The sequence below is a fragment of the Motacilla alba genome, chromosome 7 (genome assembly GCF_015832195.1).
Source record: "Motacilla alba alba isolate MOTALB_02 chromosome 7, Motacilla_alba_V1.0_pri, whole genome shotgun sequence".
Taxonomy (NCBI): Eukaryota; Metazoa; Chordata; class Aves; order Passeriformes; family Motacillidae; genus Motacilla; species Motacilla alba.
In genome coordinates this window covers 315,289-329,221 of record NC_052022.1, presented here as the reverse complement: position 1 = coordinate 329,221, position 13,933 = coordinate 315,289, and the positions used below count along the sequence as shown (strand labels likewise).

General features: G+C 42.2%; 1 protein-coding gene across 10 annotated transcripts in view; it reads left to right on the top strand.

Annotated features, from left to right (window-relative positions):
• PKP4 (plakophilin 4) overlaps positions 1-13,933 on the top strand; it is a 67,293-nt gene that overhangs the window by 30,833 nt on the left and 22,527 nt on the right. For 5 of the 10 annotated variants that reach the window (XM_038141981.1, XM_038141982.1, XM_038141989.1 and 2 more), the window contains 2 exons: positions 7,262-7,374; positions 11,887-11,921. In XM_038141981.1, coding sequence (XP_037997909.1) covers positions 7,262-7,374; positions 11,887-11,921 — 148 coding nt within the window. Of the gene's footprint in view, positions 1-7,261; positions 7,375-11,886; positions 11,922-12,337; positions 12,367-13,933 lie in introns of those variants that run through there. The other 5 variants (XM_038141985.1, XM_038141984.1, XM_038141988.1 and 2 more) reach the window with 3 other exon arrangements.

The window sequence follows — 13,933 nt, the reverse complement described above, 5'->3', positions numbered from 1 at the left end:
CACCTGGCCCTTGTCAAAACTTGTGTGGTCATCAGGACTAGGACAGCGCCCTCCCCTGTGCTGGCACTGCTGAGACATCTCCAGCTCTGGGGGCAGTTTTGGGTGCCTCAATATAAGAAAGACATTGAGGGGCTGGAGTGTGTCCAGGGAAGGGAACGGCCCTGGAGAATTCCTGAGGGAGCTGGGAAGGGGCTCAGCCTGGAGCAAAGGAGGCTCAGGGGGGCCCTTGTGGCTCTGCACAGCTCCTGCCAGGAGGGCACAGCTGGGGGGGTCGGGCTCTGCTCCCAGGGAACAGGGACAGGAGCAGAGGGAGCGGCCTCAGGCTGGCCCGGGGCAGCTCAGGGTGGGCACAGCAGGAATTTCCCCATGGAAAGGGGGCTCAGGCACTGGAACTGCCCCGGGAGGTTTGCAGTGCCCAACCCTGGAGGTGTCCCAGGAATTCTGGGGGTGGCACTCAGGGCTCTGGGCTGGGGACAGGGTGGGCATGGGCACAGCTGGGACTCCATGGACTGGGAGGGCTTTTCCAGCCACAGGGATTCTGGGATTCTAGTAGAAGAATTCCTTTTTGAATGCAGGAGAATCCCAAGACTAACTGTAATGAAGCTGTAGCATATTTTCATATGTTTGTCTTTAGGTGAATTTGATTATGGATTTTGACTATTTTGGGTTGGTTGTGGTTCTTTTTTTATTTGTGGTTCTTTTGTTTGGGGAGGGGATTGTTTTCTATGAATTTGTTTTAGAGGAGGGTTGGGATTTTTTTTCCCCTAAAACACGAATTTCACTTCTGAAATGTTACAAGGCTTCCATACTATCATGGGTAGGAGTATCTTAGGAATTGCTGAAACAAGTTTTAAATAAAAGTAAAACATGTCTAAACTTCTGAATCCTGGGGAGTTCTGAACCCTGCACATATGTTTAGTTGAGTTCTCTAGGGAATCTCTTAACCAAGTTAAAAGTAAATTGAGAATTTTCATACTAAAATAACAATTTATTAGAAATTGTAGGGGCAGCATGGTATTTTGGGGGGCTTGGAATATAGAGCAGCTAATTGCCAACTGCTCCTTGTAGGTTTGTGGAATCATTGCTGTTTTCTGTGTTCAAGCTGTATACTGCTGGATTTGGAATGAACTGCTGCTGAATTGACAAGATTAAATGGGATCATTTGGAATTGTGAATTTCATGCTTATCACATTATTTTTCAGTGGTTGGACTGAGAAAAGATCTTCAGGAAAAGCCACCCATCAATGCAGTTTTCAAAAGTAACTGGAATATGCTGATTTTAATGTCTTTGCTAAGACAGAAGCACTTGCAGCAGTGGCTGGTTTTTTAGTTTGGTCTTTGGTCTAGCTGTTTGTGACACTTAGAGATGGGCAACTTTTCACCTTTTCTGTAGTAGATAGGTGACAGAGTAAGAACAATTGGATATGCTTTCAGATGGTAAATACTTGGGTTTCTCTACATGTTTTTCTAGAAGTGTTGTTTGTTCAGGACTTCAGCAAAATCTTTTCCTTTTGTGTAAGTGTATTGAACTGTATCATATAAATAGAGAATGTGCACCTCACTTCTTTCCTTCATTGTTGCTTAAGTACAAATTTTTACATTATTTTTGAGATGCTTTTTATAGGGTTTGGGAGCAGGGAGCAAACCTATATGTTTTTCAGATGGAAACGGAAGGAAGAATGCATTCTGCCAATTTTTTATTGCATGTTAAAACATCTTTTTGACTGAGAACTATTGATATTAAGTCTTGGAGATTTCTTTACAGTTCAGATATGTAGTGCTGTACATTCAGTAGTCTGTGTAGGCATGTCACTTCATGGAGATACCTGAAAAGATACTTACTAAGTGCCCTTTCAGTAATGTGGCACAAACTTTGACATTCTGATTTGCATGCATCTAGTGATCAGTTAGGTGATAAATGTGTGGCAGTTCTGAATTGGAGGCAGTACTTTTTGTGTAATGGACTCCCAAGTTTGGCATGAGTGAAACAAAAATCTTGGTCAGCGTTTTGTGAATGTCTGGAAGAACTGGGGTTTTCTTCCAACTCTCTTTGTGTTGTGTTCAATTGCATAGGTCACTCTTGCCTTCTTAATCCTAGAACTTTGAGGTTTAGAGTTTCTGCTGTTTTCCAGCATTTTAGTTTCAGTGAGTCAAGTCTGAGATGTCAACTTCCTAAAGATCTTATTCTAGAATAAATTTAATGCCACTGCTGTCTCAGGTGAAATAGCTAGCCCATTTCCCTCATCAAAATTCTCTGTACTCCTTTATCCATATGATGACCCAGAAGTTAATTTTCCTTTCTCCTTTGTACTGTTAGGCTTCAGAGGAGAAACTCCCCTTGGAAAAGAGCCTGTCTGGAGCTGTGGGGGCCTCTGAGTATGCTGGAGTATTGACACCTTGTGTAGCACACTTGGTTTAGATTATCAGCTTGTCTGCTCAGCAGCAGCTGAACCCTGGTGCCCAGCTGGCAGAGCAGTACCCTCAGCTCCAGCACTGACTCGAGCTGCCCGAGTGCTGTCACAAAGCTTCCAGAGAGGATGTGTCAGAGGCAGTCCGGGAACGCCTCCAGTGCCTTTCTTCCCTCCTGCCACTGGCAACAGTAAGCTTTTTATAAAATGCTAAAATTTTGATCTCTCATCAGCTAGAGCAGCACTAAACTGTTGTACCAGACTAGTGAACAATGCATGCATAAAAGTATTAAGGGCTTTAATGGTCTGCTGCTGTTGAATACAGAGTAAGTGTGATCAGCCAGTAATTGTAGCTGTGTCATCTCACATCCTGTAATCTGTGATTCTCTCTACACTGTCCAATTTTTTATCTTTTGTCTTCTGTTTTGGAAGATACTGAGATACTGAAAGCATGCAAATGCAGTTGTGTGCGTGAGTAAACTTAATTTTTACAGAAAATATTAAAGTTGCACTAATATGGTTAGTTAGAAGTACAGGCTTTTTCTGCAATAGATTCTGGTAGAGAATTTAAATATTGGGTCACTACAGTATGACATCCATTTTGGAAAATACAGTATTCAGTGTGGGTTTAAGTAGTCAGTTGCTTGATCTAGCTGTGAATTACGGTAGGTAGGAACAGAGAACTTTGCATAGATCAGTGCAAGAGGTTAACATAAAGGAAGGTATAAATCAACTTCTGTTTTGTTTGTCCTCTTCTTTGTTGCACATTTGTATCATGAAAATATCCAAAATATAATAGCCTTTTTTGTAGCACTGTGTGAACTTTCACGGGTGATGGAAGTTGTGTGGCTCTGCACTGTGTTTACAGTCGAGTAGGAAATAGTAAACACAGGGTAAAAATATTCCCCTCAAATGCAGGCTACGCTTTTTTTAGCTGAGTAACTTGAGCTATTGAAAGAGGCTCAGGTCAATTGTTCAACAGACAACTCTTTTGTGATTAGGAAACATTTCAAAGTTCAGCTTACAATTACCTTTATATTGTTTCGTAGACAGCGACATTTGGCATTTGAAGCAACTTCGCATATCCCAGTGTTACTGCAGCTGGGAGTGCCAGCCCATGCTAGCCCAGTCTCCTGCCACAGCAGCCACTGAGGACTGGTCAAGTCAAGAAGCTGCAAGAGATGCCTTTGCTTATTGGAGGCATTGTCTCCCTCTGATGTCCAGCTGCCCAGCCTGGGTCTGGCTAGCCAGGCATCAGCCATTCGAAAGGCATCTGTGACTTCTCTTCGCAGCTTGTGCAATTGCTGCTGATTCTTGCAGAGCTGTCGGTAGCAAACCTTTCACTAGCCACCTGGACCACTGTTTGTTTAATGCTCTCTGTGTTTTTCCAGAGGTCCTCAAATCACAAAAGGGCGGGAAGAAAGTAATCTTTATTCTTCTGTGTGGTGAATGCAGATTCCTCATTCTCATCTATGTTACTGAGGGATAAAAGTTCCTCGTTAACATAAATGAAAAAGGTGAATCTGCAACATGGTATCATGATGGGATGCAGATGGAAGGCACAGAATTGCCTCTAAACCCTCTTCTATTATACAATGCCTGCAACAGGAGAATGGCAGTCTACATGGTCAGTTGTGCTAACAGCATTCCCATTACTTACTTGTTTTCAAATATTTGCTGGCAAGAGCCCAGCACAGTGGTGGCTGTTGTCCCTTGCCCTTGAGCCTCTCAGAGACACTGAGCTTTTACATAGAAAGAAGATTCAGCTGCTGAGATTGGTGTAAGTGGCCTTGCCTGTACCTTGGTGCAATGAAATGTCATCCCAAGTGAGATTCCTGCTGGGCAGAGCTCACCAAGGAAGAGCAGTTGGTCACCTGGTGTGAGCACTGCAACACCAACACAGGGTTTGGCCCTCCTCTGAAAAAAGCTGCAGCCTCCAAAAGGAGATGAGACAGCTCCATAATGTTCTGGGCTCTGGTTTTCACTCACGGCAGCCTGTCTGCCTGCAGTTGGTACAACTGCTTTCCAAAGCGAGCTGCTTTCTTGCCCCATGTGTGTGGGCTGCCTGATCTGGAGCTGAAATTGTGCTTAAAGCTTTTATTGTAGTTTCGTATTAAGAATTATGGCCTGTGGCTTTGCAGTGGAATTTTAGGTTATGAACATAAAACCTGCAGTTCGATAAGGTGATTAAGTAGTTGCTGCTAAAGAGGTTTATAGAATTACAGATTGCTTTTTTTTCCCTCAATGTATGTTGAATAATTTTGAATAAAAGTCGTTCTGGCCAAGCCTGTGTAGTGTGTCTAAGAAGGTTTGTTTGCTCCTTGGCATGCTGTAAGGCAGTGTGTTCTGTAATTTTATGTCTGATTTTACTATGTGCTTGCCACATAGATGTTCTGCTGCAAATGCTAATAAGCTTATTAAGAGTTGTATTTGAGTCCTGCAATGCCATTTTGTCAGTAGCCAGTGCTGTAGGAGTCAGTGAGTTGTGATTTGTGCCCAGGGCAGAGCTCTGTGCAGGGAGCATCCTGTTCAAGAAGTGATCTCTCCCACTGCTCCCAGAGAAGCTGGAGAGAGGAGCAAATTCCGATAGATTCCTGCCAGAGCTAGTGTGCTGTCTGATACCCGCTGGGGGGCTATGGCCAGTGTGCACTCAGAGTGGTGTAAAATTTCATTATAAGGAAGCATAAACTAGAAAGATGATTAATTTAGAGCTTTTTAGGACTTCATTTTCTATAATAATAATAATATGATTTAAGGTAAAAGAAGAAAGTTTTAAGGCAAGAGGTATTCCAGCTGTAAAAAAGACAGTAGCTCTAAAACTATCCATCTTGTGTATTTATGCAGGGATTTAAGACATAGCACCTGCTGCAGATCTCAAATTTAAGAAGGCACATACACAAATCAGCACCCATGGTTTCAAAGTTTGTAAACTGCTGCTTCATTGGACTTCCAGGCTGGGCATGCCAGAATGTACTCAGACTAGAAAACAGCTGGATTTTTTTTTCTTACTATGCTTGCACTTGCCAAAGCACATTGGCTCTTGCTAAGCATCAGCGTGATTTAAAACTGGCAGATGAGTTGCAGGCCTCTTACTCCTCTGCTGTTCAGTGCACTGTGCAGTTTGTGGCTTTCTGGTCAATGCCAAGATCAAGTGAGGAACAATGTAAATAGACAGCTGATGGTGTTGTTCCCAACTCAGCAGTGCAAGTGTCTTTGAAGTGGCCGAATGAGGCTTGGTGGCTTTTTCTCCTATTTCTCCTTATCTCACTTTTTCTGATAGAATACAAGCGAGTTTTGCTTTTAAATGTTGTTTAAATATTGCTGTGTTGTCCACTTACATCATTCCCCTCTTCTACTCTCAAGAAGAATAGAAGTATAGTTCTTCGGTTTAAAATTGCCTTTGAATTTTTGTAGTGGGGCAAAAACCAAGGATTTTTATTTAAATGGGCAATTTATTGCTTGAAATGTTATGCAGCAAGATATTTTCTAGAATAATGCGTTCATTAATGCCTTTATCTGTAATGGAAAGGGAAATTAATATAGATTGGTTGAATGGAAACAATTAATGGCTAGCATGTTTAATTTTATTTGTCTAATTAAAAGATCAGTAAATAACAATAGGTTTAGATTTACATTTTGCATCCATGACATTGCTGTTTAAATATTGGTTTAATCATGAGGAACAGGAAACATGTCCTGGATGCAAACCCACTTTTTCTGGCCAAAGCCAGGGATGTTAAGGTGTTTATTCAGTTTGGTTAGGGAGTTTCAGAAATGTTTGGATGTGTCTACAATCACGTGTCCTCTGGAAGGGCAGGAGTGGAGAGTGGCTGGTGGAAGGGAAATGGTTCCACCCCATTCCGTGTGATGTGGGGTGCGAAGGAGCAGTTTGCAGGAGCTGCCGTCCCTGGCTCCACACAGCTGCTGGGCACTACCACAACGTGAGTCACACACGGGAGAAACCCCATCGGTCATTTGAGCTTTCACATCAAGCGAGTGCTCTGTGTTGCACTTGACCTCTATGTAAGACTTGCTTGGTGCTTCATCTGATTACTGAATATTGGTGTTCGTCTATTTTTAGATGTTTTACCGAAACTTCAGAGGGTTTACAGTATCAGTTTGAAAAATAATTCACTTGCCGAAGAGAACCCTTTTCCCTGGTCAATAAAAGCTAACTGAGGAGAAAAATGCCCTCAATATTCTTTGATGTGACATAGTCTGGATTTCAGAGAGCTTTAGAAAATGGTTCCAGGTTTCAGTTACACCCGTCCTGTGCAGCACTGGTATTTCCCACGTTGCCCTTGCAGTGTTGCGTTCCAAAAGCCCTTTAAAAGGCTGAAGAAGTTTGGTACCCTTGACCAAGAAATATAAAATAAGCTGAACTCTGAAAAGGGGAAATAGCACATCTGTACACCCAGGCAGTTTGAAGTTGTAAATCTTAAGGATTCCAAATACAGTCAGTATGTGGGATAATTTAGGATTTGAAGGTTTGTGGTTGGAAAGGTTAGGATATTTTCCGGTTTCCTTGTTTATAGATTAGGGTGAAGACTGACTTTGTAGGCACTGATTTTGTTAGACTGTGGTAATGTAAGAAGACACAAAAATTTTAATTGCAGGAGTAATACAACCCAAGAATGCTTAAACATGTTTTTCTTTCTGTAACAGGTGATAAATCAATATTTGCATGAATCACTGATTTAAAGACCCATTTAATTTCCACTTTTGTAGTTTATTCACCTAATGAAGAGTCAAAACACAACACACAACTGTGATGAATCAGTGATTGTTTCAGAGTTAATCCACACTCATTTTTTAACATCAAGAATGCTTTTCTTTTTATTTTGAAATTTCAGGAGCTTCAATTTCAAAGACTTACCAGAGAACTGGAAGTGGAAAGGCAAATTGTGGCTAATCAGCTAGAGAGATGTAGGCTTGGAGCAGAGTCACCAAGTATCGCCAGCACAAGGTACAGGTCCTGATGACTTTACTTTCATTTGTCCCAGAAATTAAAGGTTTTTAGTAGTGCTTATGTCCTCTATCCGTATATTTTCACTGATAGCTGTTCACCTCTATTAATATCTGAAGGATTAAAAAACTGCAGATTTGCTGTAAAGAGTTACGGGACAGTTTCAAGAGGCCTCTGTAATGATTACAGTGTATTCCAGACGCTTTCTGAATTCACACCTGGAGAATTAGTGGTTTCCAGGGTCGCCTGGAAACAGCCAGCAAGTCCCAGGACTACCTGTTTTTGGGGGCAGTGCTGGTTAATTTGTTTTGGGGGGGAGCATAGGATTGCTTAGGTTCCCGGTACAGGGTCTGGCAGAGTGGGTAGAAGAATCAGTTATATTGGTGAGTTCAAGAAGATAGCTGTTAGAAAAGTTGAAGAATGAAAATTACCTAATTTACTTAAAATATTTGTGAAAATGTCTGCTTACCTGTCTCAACAAGAAAAGCAAAATACTGGGTTTTGTGGTTTCCAGTTGCTTGTAAGGGGTGATAAAAGATTCTGGAGTTTAGTGCATGGCGTTTTATTAGAGAAATCCCCTGTACCAAGAATTTAAAGCTCCGCGGAGTTTTCCATGCAGTGCACGCAGTTGCGAGTGTGTCGTTGATGTGGTGGAAGCTGAAGGCAGTGCAGCAGCGCGTTCCCTGTGCCGGGTGCTGCAGCGGGGCTGCAGCTCTGCGGGATGCCCCTTTGCTGCTGCGCCTCGCAGCTCAGATGCGTCCCAGCCACGGGGCCGTGCCGCGCGGGGAGCTGGAACGCTGCGCCGCCATGTGTGAAGCACACACACTTTAACAGAATTACATCTTTAGCTTTTTACAGCTTTTCACCATGTTATAAATATTTAATAAATAGTACTTAATTTTTTCATCTGTTGCCTTTTCTTGATGACAGCAGCAGTACAGCCAAGCAGGAAGGTAGGCGACGGAAATCACTGCTTTTCTCTCAAGTGGCACTGTTTAAGTTAGAAATACTTCTCACCTTATGGAGTACTGGCAGGGATAATAGGCTTTAACTGTTTCATGTCATGCAAAACCTGCAAAAGATGCACTGGGAATTGACTTGTCCAGTCTAGGAACTGGAGATCATAATTGTGCTTACATAGTTTTTAAAAAAATAGCACACTGCTTAACAAAACCAGAAATCTGCAGTTTTCCTAAGTGTCAGTTTTGTTCCTGAAGGCCTGCTGTGCTGTGCACAGGTGCGGGCTGAGACCTAGCTGGGACCTCCACCAGCCCCTTCTGCCTTAGCAGAGTGGCAGAGCCTTTTCACTCACTGAGAGAGACGCTGGCCCCTGTTCCAACCTGGAAATTCAAAGCTGCAAAGTTTGTGAGCTGCCACATGAAAATGTAAAGCAGTGCTGGTGACTCTTAGTGTGTTTTCTTTCTGAATGTTTTCATGCAAAGCCTTTTCCATGTATCAGATTTTTACTTTTTCCATATTGGCAGCTGGTTCAATTTTGTATCTAAGATAGCTTTGATCTAAAGCAGTGAAATGGCAAGGAAAAGGTGTGAAATTAAGAAAGGGGCAAAACCAAAAAACAAACAAACAACAAAAAAATCAAATTAATCAAAACCTCAAACAAAAAACCCAATAAACCAATCCAAATCCTTAAAAATACAAGTGAAGAAAAACGTCAAAAGGGTAAAAAAACAAGGTGTAAATGGATTTCAGCACATTTTGTATGCATGCTCCATCTCCAGTTTCCAAATATTTGTGTTACTGTCATATTTGTCTCTATCTTCTCTAATTGGAAACTGTACTTCATACCAAGCTGTTATGATATCTCTAGTAGGACTATTTCTGCATTTCTACTCTACTAACCTAATTCTTTTTCAAGGGTAGTAGTGGGCTAAATTAACATTTTCCAAAGTGAAGCTTGCCACATATGTACTCTCTTTGGATACATTACGTGCTGCTGTCAGGAAGAGACAGCATCAGCATTGTGACTAATCCCAGCAACAGCTCGGCATGGGCCCTGCAGTGTGTCACCACAGAGGCTTTTAAACACTGGGGTGAAATGCACTGGAGTTCCTGCTCAAAGCTGACAGATTTGCTGCTTTCTAAATATTGCACCTGCTAGGTGACAAAATAGGTGATCATATCAGTAGGTGATGCATGCTAGACTGTTGGGACTCACCCTCGGATTGGGGTGACCTCAAAAGATGGAAAAGTCTCTCTTCCAACCCATGCCTTCAAAGGAACACTCAGTAGTCTTCAGTCGTCCGGTTTCAAGGTAGTTTATTGTTGGTTATCTAAAGATTCTCTCCCTGAGCTGCTGTGGCCCGTTCAGCAGGTCAGACAAAGGCACACTGCCCTCCCAGGGGGCTGGTGCCATCTTTTATATCACACATTACATGTTACATGTTTATACCTTTTCCCCAATGCCCATCATCTATATTGAATAGTGACTTTCTACTCTAAACCAATCTGTGAGTGCCAACATCACCAAAGACATGGAGGCTGGGAAGGACAAAGAAAGAGCACAGGGCACACCCAAATCCCTCCATCTTAGAATCCCTGACCCCCATGTACAAAACTCGGACCCCTGCGTACAAGGCTAAAAACCCCCTTGTACAGCACTCAAAAATCCTTCCTTTCACTTCCTGACTACTTCTACTACAATACCTAAACTTTTGTGACTTCTTGTTCTTCCTGCAAGGCTGCTAAATTGTTCCATGGGTCAGATTCAAAGCCACAGGGGTTTCTGGCTGCATGCCAGGGTCTCAGATGCTTCTGGCCTGGGTCTGGAACATCCAAGAATGTCTGAGGGACATTCTGGGTTCCGACACTAGACTTGTTCCAAAATTATTTAATATTTAAGAGTCAAGTTAAATGCTTAACCAGCTGAAGTGTCAATGAAGCATCTTTCTTCCTGTGACCCATGGTCAGAGCAGCCTTTTCCATTCCTACGTTCTGTACCTGCAGAGGAAATTCAAGTAGTCAGGGGTGTTGGGCAGGGACGTGCTCTGGGTTATAGCCTTCCATGTGTGACAATAAAGTATATGTGTGTATTCAGTGTGTGTTACCATTGCCAGCAACACAGAGCCATGTTGCCTCAGTGTGAGGAACTGAGTTTCCAAAAAGTCTCAAGAGCAGAGCAAAAGGGCAAGAGTGGAAAACTTGGTATTCAGGTAGCATGAGAGCTCTGGGGCCAGAGGTTGACTTCCAGACGCCTGAAGTCTGCATTGGAATTCTCCTTTTACTTGAAGTTTCATTGTAACTCTAGTTCAGTTTGTGCTAGCATGTCTCTTTAGCCCTCTTTTGTACAAATATTTTGTTTCCAAAAAGACTCCTAAATGGTTGTTTCATTTTAGAAAAGAAGTATCTCATGCTGTTCCTGTGGCCGAGCTAGTTTTTTGCAATCGGGAGCTGTGGGAGAAAGAAGTGAAATAAAAGGTCATTTAGAAATTGCTACATCTTACCAAAATCACAGTCTCATGCTGATAGTTAGACACAATCAAATCTGATGGACTTGCCTGTTTTTCCTTTGAAAAGCTTTTTATTTGGAAGACAGTAGCTTATAATCACTGCGAAAAATAGTGTATTATTCAAAGTTTGATATTTTATATTAAGAGTGAGGAAATAGATTTTCCCATAAAAATATTTAGACGAATGTTAATAACATATGAATGAATTCTGCATTTGCCTGCATCAGTACTACTGTGAGCACAGGAAAGCACACGACTCGGTGGAAGGACAAAAGGTGAAGACAGTTTGATAAAAAATCAGTATTGGAAAAATGCAGGAGAAGGTTGGGTTTTATGCTGATATCAGACACCTGCTTGGTCTGTGCAGTAGCTGGCTCTGAAGGTGTCTTGCGAACCTGGACAGTGTGACATCTGTCACCTCCTCACTCTCAGAGTTGTAGCTGTGTGTGTCAGGTGGTTTGACTTGTTCTGTACAAAGGATCAGAAATCTCTCTGGAAAACTGGAAACTGAAACAACAGCAAAAAGATGAACAGAAACAGACCTACGACTTTTGAACTGCTTTCCATGTAGAAGCCAGATGCTCTCGAGTGGCGATCCCCAAGCCTCCTTTGCTGGGCTCTGCCGCGAGCGGTGCCTGCCGCTCTGAGCAGAATGCTGCTGGTGGTGCACAGTGTCGGCAGGCTGTGCACGCTGGATGTGCAGTGCTGCTGCACTGGTGGGGGCTGTCACTGACAGCGTAACACCTTGAACAGGAGTTTGTGTCATAAGTTGTGACCTGTCCTGTTGCAGACAGGTTGCACTGCCTGGTGCTGTGGTGTACAGGAAGTTACAGTGAATAATTCCCATGCACTAATAGAAAATTGAACTCGATAGCCAATGGTTTGGTTGTCAGGTGTAAAGCACTGAAGAGTGGTACTTACATGAACTATTTTTTAAGTTTTATCTGCTGGGGGGTTTTGTAAAGGTTTCTATGATTAATTAAAAATAAAATAAAAACTAACCACATGGTTCATTTGTGTGATAATTTTTTTTTTCTTTCTGCAGCTCTACTGAGAAGTCATTTCCTTGGAGACCCTCAGGTATTATCTTTTATGTACAATTTGCTTTAAGCCCAAGTAGATTTATTTTCTTGGCATTCATTGCTGGTTTTGAGACACATATGGAACATTAAGCAGCAATGCTACATATCTTTTCCAAGTGTCTTTCCTGAAGTATGACATTAATGTTTTCTTTGTCACATATGGGACACGTGTTCTCTCTGTTACTGTAAAAGGTGCTTGAGCTTATAGGTAGTTGCAAGTACTTTTCTTGTGTCTTTATGTGCCTTTGCATTTCTGTGTGAGCTGAGACTCTAACATAAGGCTTGTCATGTATTGGGTCTTCCTTGCAATTAACTAAAATTTGCTTGTGAGTCTTCCCCTTGGCAGGTAAGAAGCATGAAAAAAATACTGCATGTTTTAAGCTTGAAAACTGTTGGTTTTTTTTCTTTTTGCAGGTGTTCTTACTTAACTGAGAAAATCTCTAGTAAGTGGAGGTTTTTCTGAGAGTGCTTTTTCTGCTTTTGTATCTTGAGATAGTGTGAACTTTCTTTCCAAAATAAGCATTTTTCTTGTTCTGCTATATCTGCTCCTGGTTATACTGGGGGAGAGGGTAGGGCTGTATCTTCAAGGTGGCATTCCCTGGTCTGTTGGAACAATCCCTTGTGGCCCTGGCAGCCGGAGCACAGAGCTCTGACAGGCTGTGTGCATCAGCTGATGTTTGGCATCGTGGAGTGTCTCTCTGAGCTCCACGGGCTCTGGAGGGATGGGGGCATGTGCAGGAGCCACTGCAGGACAGGCACGGACGGGGCTCCTGCAAGTCACTTGTTGTGCTGGGTCACCGTGTGCCCCTGTCGTGCTGCCCAGAGTGGCCCGGTGCAGTCCCAGTGCAGCTGGCGCTGTGGGGTGAGAGTGCATGAACTGGTCTGCAGAGCCTTCCTGTCCCATTCGTGCTCCATCCATGCAGGGTGCTGTCTGTCCTCGGAGCTGTGTGGCTGCTGCACAGGGACCCTGCCTGCTGCTGCTTGCTCAATCAAGCATTTTCATAATTACCATCGTTGGGATTACTTTATGTGCCATTCCTGGTTTTTGTTTTATTTGGACATTAAGCCCTAAACTTGTGCATAATTGTATTTTCATGGTTTCTATTGCTGCAGCTGAGGGGAGGCACATGTTAGCTTTTTTCTTTATTTTAAAGGTAATATTCTCAACAGCCTACTTGCACTGCCATTTAACTTTTGCTAGTCATGGTGGTGCTTTTCAGGTATTCTTTCAGCAGTGGTTTTAAACAAAAATCAAATTTGTTTTTTCAAGCAACTGAGAAACAAGTCTTACATATTTTTTCAATGTGAGTGTTGGATTTGTGGGTTTTGTTGACAGTTTTTAAAATCACATTGTTTCCCCTTGCTCTATAATGTCCCAATGATATTTCACAACTGGTACAGCTTCCTACTGAGAGTGCTCAGGTGTTGTTTTACTTGCTTATTTCAGCCAGTTGCATCCCACTGCTTTATTTCCTCTTCTGATTTTCCCGTAACTTACTCACTTTTCTACTTGACCTTCTATTAGTCTCTTCTCTTCTCTTCTCTTCTCTTCTCTTCTCTTCTCTTCTCTTCTCTTCTCTTCCTCTTCTTTCATCCAGCTCATGTTTTTATTTTGTTCTTTAATTCTCTCTTCACATTTGTGTCTTTTTCTTGAGAAATCTCATGTGCCTCTCCCTGCTAAGCAGTCACTTGAGATATGGCCAAAAGTTCTACTTCTGTTTCAATGCTCTATGTGTTAATGCAAACCTAGATGTGTATTTTGCACATCTCTATATTCAAAGTAGCCATTCCTGAAGTAACTGCTCAAAAGTGGGCATGTTGGAAAAAAAAACTATTTCTTGCTTAGAAGTTCCTGATCTACGTTTCATTTCCTGTTTACATTTATACTGTGGGTGTGGTTTGGTTATAAATTTTTATTCCCCAATTCACATGAATCTTTGTTTTGTAGAAGTGCCACTAGTTGCTTTATGAACAGTAAAATCTGAAAATACTGAAGATAAAGATGGATTA